The sequence below is a fragment of the Procambarus clarkii genome, chromosome 14 (assembly GCF_040958095.1).
Source record: "Procambarus clarkii isolate CNS0578487 chromosome 14, FALCON_Pclarkii_2.0, whole genome shotgun sequence".
Classification (NCBI taxonomy): Eukaryota; Metazoa; Arthropoda; class Malacostraca; order Decapoda; family Cambaridae; genus Procambarus; species Procambarus clarkii.
This window is the reverse complement of record NC_091163.1, coordinates 30,926,575-30,938,374: the sequence shown is the minus strand read 5'-3', so window position 1 is coordinate 30,938,374 and position 11,800 is coordinate 30,926,575. Positions and strand designations below refer to the sequence as shown.

The following is an 11,800-nucleotide window of genomic DNA, read 5'->3' as shown; positions in this document are numbered from 1 at the left end:
CCTAGATCCACCAAGCCTGTATGGCGCGCGTTTCAGTACTTCGGAAATCTAGAACTATCTTGAATCTCTAATCTGCAATGAAACAATACATATTATTGCACTTACCAAAACATGGATGAATGTAGAAAATACAGAACTATTAGCTGAATATCAAATAAATGGATTTAATCTATTTCACACAGATAGATATATTAGATATTATATTATATTCCTTTCCTCCCTAGAATCTGGATGTAGCAGGTGCTCAATTGTCAAAAGTGAAAAATTTGGTTTATTTAACATACACGCCATAGACCGGCTTGGGAAAAAAAGTTCATAAAACCCAGGGGCCATAGACCGGCTTGGGAAAAAAAGTTCGTAAAACCCAGGGGCCATAGACCGGCTATGAAAGAAAATTTGAGAAAACCCTGGGGCCATAGAACGGCTATTTAATCCCCTTGAACGGACCTGTGCATGGACCACTGAGGCATAAAAAAAAACACGGGCCATAGACCGGCTTGGGAAAAAGAAGTTCGTAAAACCCTGGGGCCATAGAACGGCTATTTAATCCCCTTGAACGGACATGTGCATGGACCACTGAGGCATCGAAAAAAAACATGGGCCATAGACCGGCTTGGGAAAACAAGCTAGGTTAGGCTAGGTAAAAAAGAAAGGAGCTAGGTTAGACTATGTATGTTTAAATCTCTGATTTAAACAGAGCCAGTGTTCAGTCAAATAACTGAATTTATCAAATCTTATCCTTGTATAATATACAAGCTGATGTGAGATCCCTGTCTACAGGTGGACTGGAACTATTATCCAGTAGGCAGTCTACTGTATTTTATCAAACCGTTATTAGTATAATAGATCTCGTAATAATTTTGCAAAAATAATGGCATTTACTATTTTTAAAAGATTATTAGCAAATTTACAGAAATGGTGCATTCGGAAGACAAAACCAATTTTTCACTTTTGACAATTGAGCACCTGCTACATCCAGATTCTAAAAAAGTTCGTAAAACCCAGGGGCCATAGACCGGCTATGAAAGAAAATTTGAGAAAACCCTGGGGCCATAGAACGGCTATTTAATCCCCTTGAACGGACCTGTGCATGGACCACTGAGGCATAAAAAAAAACACGGGCCATAGACCGGCTTGGGAAAAAGAAGTTCGTAAAACCCTGGGGCCATAGAACGGCTATTTAATCCCCTTGAACGGACATGTGCATGGACCACTGAGGCATCGAAAAAAAACATGGGCCATAGACCGGCTTGGGAAAACAAGCTAGGTTAGGCTAGGTAAAAAAGAAAGGAGCTAGGTTAGACTATGTATGTTTAAATCTCTGATTTAAACAGAGCCAGTGTTCAGTCAAATAACTGAATTTATCAAATCTTATCCTTGTATAATATACAAGCTGATGTGAGATCCCTGTCTACAGGTGGACTGGAACTTCTATCAACTAATCCATACATCAAACCTGTCCCTTACAGCCCACAATCTATCATTAGGAAAACCATGTGAGAAATCTTTAAGGAATTCTGATAAAGAAAGAGATCTAGGGGTGGTTCTAAATAGAAAACTATCACCTGAGGACCACATAAAGAACATTGTGTGAGGAGCCTATGCCATGCATTCCAACTTCAACAGCATGTTGTGGGGTGCCGATATTGTGTGCTAGGTTAGGCTAGGTTAGGCTAGGTAAAAAAGAAAGGAGCTAGGTTAGACTATGTATGTTTAAATCTCTGATTTAAACAGAGCCAGTGTTCAGTCAAATAACTGAATTTATCAAATCTTATCCTTGTATAATATACAAGCTGATGTGAGATCCCTGTCTACAGGTGGACTGGAACTTCTATCAACTAATCCATACATCAAACCTGTCCCTTACAGCCCACAATCTATCATTAGGAAAACCATGTGAGAAATCTTTAAGGAATTCTGATAAAGAAAGAGATCTAGGGGTGGTTCTAAATAGAAAACTATCACCTGAGGACCACATAAAGAACATTGTGTGAGGAGCCTATGCCATGCATTCCAACTTCAACAGCATGTTGTGGGGTGCCGATATTGTGTGCTAGGTTAGGCTAGGTTAGGCTAGGTAAAAAAGAAAGGAGCTAGGTTAGACTATGTATGTTTAAATCTCTGATTTAAACAGAGCCAGTGTTCAGTCAAATAACTGAATTTATCAAATCTTATCCTTGTATAATATACAAGCTGATGTGAGATCCCTGTCTACAGGTGGACTGGAACTTCTATCAACTAATCCATACATCAAACCTGTCCCTTACAGCCCACAATCTATCATTAGGAAAACCATGTGAGAAATCTTTAAGGAATTCTGATAAAGAAAGAGATCTAGGGGTGGTTCTAAATAGAAAACTATCACCTGAGGACCACATAAAGAACATTGTGTGAGGAGCCTATGCCATGCATTCCAACTTCAACAGCATGTTGTGGGGTGCCGATATTGTGTGTCATCACATGTAAACCAATCAAGCCCACAAATACGTCAACATGGACCAGCATTACACCGTCTAACATACTCTGTCAGATGTAACAACTAAATTTGTGAATTCAAGACCTAATCTATTGCATAACACAGTGTTAGTACGAGAAAAACATTACTTACATTCGAAGCCGTGTTTTAAAATGGCGCGGACCTTGGTCTACTGACGCTCCACACTGTGTGTTCGTTTGCGTATGATGAACGTGTGACAATTTACTACAACAATTATTTAATTATTCTTATTCTTTATTTTACTATTTTTAGGGTACATGAAATTTCCAAATTATTTGCACACAATAATATAATTGCATTGTCATAACCTTTATATATTACGGAAAATACGATGACATGAACGAAGTCAAAGTGAAGTTGAAGTCAAAGTCATTCGCCGAACGTATTAGTCATTTTTTTTTCTCCCAAACGATAAGGGATAACAAATTCACAGAGCATATAAGTGTAGAGTAAAGTCAATTTTATTCAGGAAAGTACATACATAGTTGATTTACAAACATAATGTTGGATTTATAGATAGAGCTAGTGCATACAATACCTAAAGCCAATATAGTAGGCATATAGCATTTCAGGCAACCGGGCAGTATATATGGACCCCTTACTCAAATCTCTGAATATGTTAGATATTAAGTCCCTGCACATACTCTCATGTGTATTTTATATATATAAAACGCTGCACTGTAATGTCAATCCTGACCCTAAAAGCTTCCTAGAAGGTTGTAACAGATCCCATGAGCACCACACCAGAAACAAATACCTGTAGGTGTGTACTGATGGTGCCTTATAGTGTGTACTCGTACCTTATGGTGTGTACTGGGGCCTTATGGTGTATACTGGTGGGAATGGGAACTGTAATGTCAATCCTGACCCTAAAAGCTTCCTAGAAGGTTGTAACAGATCCCATGAGCACCACACCAGAAACAAATACCTGTAGGTGTGTACTGATGGTGCCTTATAGTGTGTACTCGTACCTTATGGTGTGTACTGGGGCCTTATGGTGTATACTGGTGGGAATGGGAACTGTAATGTCAATCCTGACCCTAAAAGCTTCCTAGAAGGTTGTAACAGATCCCATGAGCACCACACCAGAAACAAATACCTGTAGGTGTGTACTGATGGTGCCTTATAGTGTGTACTCGTACCTTATGGTGTGTACTGGGGCCTTATGGTGTATACTGGTGGGAGTGTGGGAACTGGGCGAAGCATTAGCCGTGATTTCAGCAGGGACGACACTGGTGTGATGCAGGGCTTTGAATGTTTATACTGATTTCACTGTCCTGACATTATTTCTGGAGCTACGTATTTCATTTTTATAGCAATGTGTTCGCAATAGAAAGTTCTATAAGAACATGGGTAGAGTTGGCAACACAGCGTCAAATAAATTTGCGGCGAATAAAATCTTACGCGTGTTTGTACCCGTGAGCGTCAAAAGTTTTTACTTTGCTCATGTTTTTCAAGTTTATACTTGTTTCACACCGTTTTTTTTTGTATAGTGTTCGGAATAAAATTCCCTACACAGACATATGCATATCAAATACAATTCCTTGGAATTCACAGCTGTAGAGATGACGGAAAACACACAACCGGAACCCGCTCTTAATTGACACTCCAACTCACACCCGCAACACCCACAAAAAAAGTTTCTCTTGTTTCATGTATACTTACTTTAGTTTTCATGCTACAGTTCTCATTTAGGTATCAAAATATTCCTAAGAAAATAGACTACAATACTGAAACAATCTAAGACAATTATGTGTACTTACCAAAGCAAAGACGATTGTAGTAAAATAAGTTGAGCATTTTATCTCCACTCCACCTCCTTCAGGTACTGATTCCTGAAGTTGCTCAACAGATGTTCCTAGGTGGAGTGAAGCTGATGTAGGTGGTTATTTCTTGTCCACCCAATACACCCTTTTCCTGTGATAAGTGGTGTAACAAGGTATGACGCAAAGTGGAACATCGCATGTCTTGCACGCTATACCAGTTTCCTTCCTGATACCCGACTTTGAACACACTTCACACCTGCGACGTTTGGGGATTTTTACCAGCTCATGTTTCAATTTATAGTTCAGGCGAGTCTCTGCTATAACAACACGTCGCTGTTGTCTCTTGGTTGGCAATAAACTACTGTCTGAATCGTCGCTCTCACTATTGTTTTCAAACACTAATGTGGAATATGAATTATCTTCATCAGATTCAGCTTCAGCACTAGGTGTAGACGTGAAGAGAGGGCGCCTCACACCCGACGGGCCAGGTGTTGACGGGTCAGCAGCAGGATACACAGGACCAGTGTCATGATTTATGTCTGGAGCATGAACTAGATGTGGAGATGGTGTAGTTGTTGCAGGCCACTCTGCCTTGTCAAATTTCAATAAAGACCAAATAGCAACTTCATGGAACTAGAGCAGAGTTAGTTTCCTTCGATCATCTGTGTTGGCCTTGTACAATGCATGTACAATGCATTGAGTAAAGACCAAATAGCAACTTCATGGAACTAGAGCAGAGTTAGTTTCCTTCGATCATCTGTGTTGGCCTTGTACAATGCAACCACAAGTTGACATTGAATGTGAATTAACAATGAGACAAGTAAGATTTATACTAATACATTTATACTAACTCTGTTGAGCGTTGACCATTTATACATCAAATCTGTTGATGTGAGCACTTTAGTTTAGTCTGCCGTTTAAAGAAAAAAAGAGCATATCAATGGTATATCACAGAAAACGAATTTATCATAAACTCATGTATTTGTCTTATCATATTGAACTGCATTCATATTTTTAATATATAACAATATGAATATACAAATTTCTGTAAATCCCCTACCTTGTTGGAATCTGTGGAAATGAATGAGCAAATGTGCTGGCTGAAGGCGCTGAAGGAAACCACATTGGTTTCATTTTGGATACAAATGTCCATGGAAATTCAAAATGGAAACTAATTATATAGTTGAACCTGCAGAGACGAGTTTAAGAATCTGTGTTGAGAGTGATGGACACAGCCTTCACAATTATACTTCAGAGAATGTAAACATCTAAGAGTCATTAGAAATATGTGTAGAATAATAAACCCTACATTGTTTGAGTTAGGGAAAACACCATTTGTGATATATAGATACTATAGCTGTTCTTAAAGATTCACCCTTTTTTGCACCAGCAAGATAACATATAAGATTTTAAGAGTTGACGAATGTTAATATTCTTGTTTGATAAACTGTGAACTTGAGACATAGTTAATAAGAACATATTAACACAACAAAATGTTTTCATAATCTTTAACACCACTTTCCAGCAACTTATATAATTTATATAAATTATTTTAGAGAATAATACATAAATTATATATTTAAACATGATATAGTGTTTAGTGGAATGTATAAGGAGTCAAATTGTGTTAAAAAGAGCAATTTTTAGAAAATTTGGAAAAATACTTTTTTCTGTTCAAATTATAACTAAATGGATTTTAAAGGTTTCACTCAGCCAATATATATCATTCACAATTTATTAATGAATTTTACAAAAAAACACCATAAATTTTATATTTAAACATGTAAAAACTATTTGTTTTACATTTGGAAGAAAATAATTGTTGAAAAACAATTTATAATTAAACCTTTGTGTTTGGATTTTTTGAGTAAAAGTTTCTCAAAGGCTTTCCTGCACCATTCTCAATGCAAATCATTCCCACACCTATGGCAAGAGATAGGCGAACGTTGTGTAGATGATTTGTGTTTGCTGGGCTTTGCCCACGTGTGGGACGATACCTCTTGTGGCCACGTGAGGGACGATACCTCTTGTGGTCACGTGTGAGACAATACCTCCTGTGGCCACGTGTGGGACGATACCTCCTGTGGCCACGTGTGGGACGATACCTCCTTTGCCCACGTGTGGGACGATACCTCTTGTGGCCACGTGTTGGACGATACCTCCTGTAGCCAGGTGTGGGACGTTACCTCCTGTGCCCACGTGTGGGACGATACCTCATGTGGCCACGTGTGAGACGATACCTCCGGTGGCCACGTGTGGGACGATACTACTTGTGGCCACGTGTGGGACGATACCTCCGGTGGCCACGTGTGGGACCATACTACTTGTGGCCACGTGTGGGACGATATCTCCTGTGACCACGTGTGGGACGATACCTCCTGTGGCCATGTGTGGGACGATACCACCTGTGGCAACGTGTGGGATGATACTACCTGTTGCCACGTGTAGGACGATACCTCCTTTGGCCACGTGTGGGACGATAGCTCCTGTAGCCACGTGTGGGACGATACTACCTGTGGCCAAGTGTGGGACGATTCTATCTGTGGCCACGTGTGGGACGATACCTGTGGCCACGTGTGGGACGATACTACCTGTGGCCACGAGTGGGACGATACCTCCTGTGGCCACGTGTGGGGCGATACCTCCTATCGCCACGTGTGGGACGATACTTCTTGTGGCCACGTGTGGGACGATACCTGTGGCCACGTGTGGGACGATACTACCTGTGGCCACGAGTGGGACGATACCTCCTGTGGCCACGTGTGTGACGATACCACCTGTGGCCACGTGTGTGACGACACCACCTGTGGCCACGTGTGGGACGATACTACCTGTGGCCACGTGTGGGGCGATAGCTCCTGTGGCCAAGTGTGGAACGATTCTACCTGTGGCCACGTGTGGGACGATACCTCCTATGGCCACGTGTGAGACGATACCTCCTATGGCCACGTGTGGGACGATACCTCATGTGGCCACGTGTGGGACGATACCTCCTTTGTCCACGTGTGGGACGATACCTCCTATGGCCACGTGTGAGGCGATACTACCTGTGGCCTCGTGTGGGACGATAACGCATGTGGCCACGTGTGGGGCGATATTACCTGTGGCCACTTGTGGGATGATACTTCATGTGGCCACGTGTGGGGCGATAGCTCCTGTGGCCACGTGTGGGACGATACCTCCGGTGGCCACGTGTGGGACGAAACTACCTGTGGCCACGTGTGGGACGATACCTCCTATGGCCACGTGTAGGAAGATACTACGTGTGGCCTCGTGTGGGACGATAACGCATGTGGCCACGTGTGGGACGATAACGCAAGTGGCCACGTGTGGGACGATACTACTTGTGGCCACTTGTGGGATAATTCCTCCTGTGGCCACGTGTGTGGGACGATACCTGTGACCACGTGTGGGATGATACCTCCTTTGCCCACGTGTGGGACGATACCTCCTATGGCCACGTGTGGGGCGATAGCTCCTGTGGCCACGTGTGGGACGATACCTCCTGTCGCCACGTGTGAGACGATACTACATGTGGCCACGTGTTGGACGATAACGCATGTGGCCACGTGTGGGCCGATACTATCTGTGGCTACGTGTGGGACGATACCTCCTGTGGCCACGTGTGGGACGATACCTCCTGTGGCCACGTGTGGGATGATTCCTCCTGTGGCCACGTGTGGGACGATACCTGTGGCCACGTGTGGGACGATACTACGTGTGGCCACGTGTGGGACGATACTACGTGTGGCCACGTGTGGGACGATACCTCCTGTGGCCACTTACGGGACGATACTACCTGTGGCCACGTGTGGGACGATACTACCTGTGGCCACGTGTGGGATGATTCCTCCTGTGGCCACGTGTGGGACGATACCTGTGGCCACGTGTGGGACGATACTACGTGTGGCCAAGTGTGGGACGATACCTCCTTTGCCCACGTGTGGGACGATACCTTCTATGGCCACGTGTGGGGCGATAGCTCCTGTGGCCACGTGTGGAGCGATAGCTCCTGTGGCCACGTGTGGGACGATACCTCCTGTGGCCACGTGTGAGACGATACTACCTGTGGCCACGTGTTGGACGATAATGCATGTGGCCACGTGTGGGCCGATACTATCTGTGGCCACGTGTGGGACGATACCTTCTGTGGCAACGTGTGGGACGATACCTCCTGTGGCCACGTGTGGGACGATACCTCCTGTGGCCACGTGTGGGATGATTCCTCCTGTGGCCACGTGTGGGACGATACCTGTGGCCACGTGTGGGACGATACCTGTGGCCACGTGTGGGACGATACTACGTGTGGCCACGTGTGGGACGATACCTCCTGTGGCCACGTGTGGGATGATTCCTCCTGTGGCCACGTGTGGGATGATACCTGTGGCCACGTGTGGGACGATACCTCCTGTGACCACTTATGGGATGATACTACCTGTGGCCACGTGTTGGACGATACTACGTGTGGCCACGTGTGGGACGATACTATGTGTGGCCACGTGTGGGACGATACCTCCTGTGGCCACTTATGGAACGATACTACCTGTGGTCACGTGTCGGACGATTCCTCCTGTGGCCACGTGTGGGACGATTCCTTCTGTGGCCACGTGTTGGACGATACCTACTGTGGCCACGTGTGTGACGATACTATCTGTGGCCACGTGTGGGACGATACCTTCTGTGGCCACGTGTGGAACAATACCTTCTGTGGCCACGTGTGGAACGATACCTTCTGTGGCCACGTATGAGACGATACTACCTGTGGCCACGTGTGGGACGATACCTCCTCTTCCCACGTGTGGGACGATTCCTCCTGTGGCCACGTGTGGGACGATAACTGTGGCCAAGTGTGGGACGATACTACCTGTGGCTACGAGTGGGACGATACCTCCTGTGGCCACGTGTGGGGCGATACCTCCTGTGACCACGTGTGGGACGATACCACCTGTGGCCACGTGTGGGACGATACTACCTGTGGCTACGTGCTGGACGATACCTAATGTGGCCACGTGTGGGACGATAGTACCTGTGGCCACGTGTGGGACGATACATCCTTTGCCCACGTGTGGGACGATACCTCTTGTGGCCACGTGAGGGACGATACCTCTTGTGGTCACGTGTGAGACAATACCTCCTGTGGCCACGTGTGGGACGATACCTCCTGTAGCCAGGTGTGGGACGTTACCTCCTGTGCCCACGTGTGGGACGATACCTCATGTGGCCACGTGTGACACGATACCTCCGGTGGCCACGTGTGGGACAATACTACTTGTGGCCACGTGTTGGACGATACCTCCGGTGGCCACGTGTGGGACAATACTACTTGTGGCCACGTGTTGGACGATACCTCCTTTGCCCACGTGTGGGACGATACCTCTTGTGGCCACGTGAGGGACGATACCTCTTGTGGTCACGTGTGAGACAATACCTCCTGTGGCCACGTGTGGGACGATACCTCCTGTGGCCACTTGTGGGACGATACCTCCTTTGCCCACGTGTGGGACGATACCTCTTGTGGCCACGTGTTGGACGATACCTCCTGTAGCCAGGTGTGGGACGTTACCTCCTGTGCCCACGTGTGGGACGATACCTCATGTGGCCACGTGTGAGACGATACCTCCGGTGGCCACGTGTGGGACGATACTACTTGTGGCCACGTGTGGGACGATACCTCCGGTGGCCACGTGTGGGACCATACTACTTGTGGCCACGTGTGGGACGATATCTCCTGTGACCACGTGTGGGACGATACCTCCTGTGGCCATGTGTGGGACGATACCACCTGTGGCAACGTGTGGGATGATTCTACCTGTGGCCACGTGTAGGACGATACCTCCTTTGGCCACGTGTGGGACGATAGCTCCTGTAGCCACGTGTGGGACGATACTACCTGTGGCCAAGTGTGGGACGATTCTATCTGTGGCCACGTGTGGGACGATACCTGTGGCCACGTGTGGGACGATACTACATGTGGCCACGAGTGGGACGATACCTCCTGTGGCCACGTGTGGGGCGATACCTCCTATCGCCACGTGTGGGACGATACTTCTTGTGGCCACGTGTGGAACGATACCTGTGGCCACGTGTGGGACGATACTACCTGTGGCCACGAGTGGGACGATACCTCCTGTGGCCACGTGTGTGACGATACCACCTGTGGCCACGTGTGTGACGACACCACCTGTGGCCACGTGTGGGACGATACTACCTGTGGCCACGTGTGGGGCGATAGCTCCTGTGGCCAAGTGTGGAACGATTCTACCTGTGGCCACGTGTGGGACGATACCTCCTATGGCCACGTGTGAGACGATACCTCCTATGGCCACGTGTGGGACGATACCTCATGTGGCCACGTGTGGGACGATACCTCCTTTGTCCACGTGTGGGACGATACCTCCTATGGCCACGTGTGAGGCGATACTACCTGTGGCCTCGTGTGGGACGATAACGCATGTGGCCACGTGTGGGGCGATATTACCTGTGGCCACTTGTGGGATGATACCTCATGTGGCCACGTGTGGGGCGATAGCTCCTGTGGCCACGTGTGGGACGATACCTCCGGTGGCCACGTGTGGGACGAAACTACCTGTGGCCACGTGTGGGACGATACCTCCTATGGCCACGTGTAGGAAGATACTACGTGTGGCCTCGTGTGGGACGATAACGCATGTGGCCACGTGTGGGACGATAACGCAAGTGGCCACGTGTGGGACGATACTACTTGTGGCCACTTGTGGGATGATTCCTCCTGTGGCCACGTGTGTGGGACGATACCTGTGACCACGTGTGGGACGATACCTCCTTTGCCCACGTGTGGGACGATACCTCCTATGGCCACGTGTGGGGCGATAGCTCCTGTGGCCACGTGTGGGACGATACCTCCTGTCGCCACGTGTGAGACGATACTACATGTGGCCACGTGTTGGACGATAACGCATGTGGCCACGTGTGGGCCGATACTATCTGTGGCTACGTGTGGGACGATACCTCCTGTGGCCACGTGTGGGACGATACCTCCTGTGGCCACGTGTGGGATGATTCCTCCTGTGGCCACGTGTGGGACGATACCTGTGGCCACGTGTGGGACGATACTACGTGTGGCCACGTGTGGGACGATACTACGTGTGGCCACGTGTGGGACGATACCTCCTGTGGCCACTTATGGGACGATACTACCTGTGGCCACGTGTGGGACGATACTACCTGTGGCCACGTGTGGGATGATTCCTCCTGTGGCCACGTGTGGGACGATACCTGTGGCCACGTGTGGGACGATACTACGTGTGGCCAAGTGTGGGACGATACCTCCTTTGCCCACGTGTGGGACGATACCTTCTATGGCCACGTGTGGGGCGATAGCTCCTGTGGCCACGTGTGGAGCGATAGCTCCTGTGGCCACGTGTGGGACGATACCTCCTGTGGCCACGTGTGAGACGATACTACCTGTGGCCACGTGTTGGACGATAACGCATGTGGCCACGTGTGGGCCGATACTATCTGTGGCCACGTGTGGGACGATACCTTCTGTGGCAACGTG

The 11,800-nt window shown here is 47.6% G+C and overlaps 1 protein-coding gene across 1 annotated transcript; it reads left to right on the top strand.

Moving 5' to 3' along the window:
* Window positions 1-8,750: 8,750 nt before the first annotated feature.
* On the top strand, window positions 8,751-10,568 carry LOC138364777 (uncharacterized). The gene is made up of 2 exons (XM_069324751.1): window positions 8,751-9,005; window positions 10,089-10,568. Exons 1-2 carry the CDS (start codon window positions 8,751-8,753, stop codon window positions 10,566-10,568), a joined length of 735 nt encoding a protein of 244 aa, XP_069180852.1.
* Window positions 10,569-11,800: the final 1,232 nt, after the last annotated feature.

What these genes read in the sequence shown, in the direction of transcription:
- LOC138364777 (XM_069324751.1), top strand. Translation starts at nt 8,751, where the DNA reads ATGTGTGGCCACGTGTGGGACGATACCTCCTGTGGCCACTTATGGAAC. An exon ending in ACGATACCTTCTGTGGCCAC is followed by an intron (nt 9,006 to 10,088) that starts GTATGAGACGAT and finishes GGCCACGTGTAG; the next exon opens with GACGATACCTCCTTTGGCCA.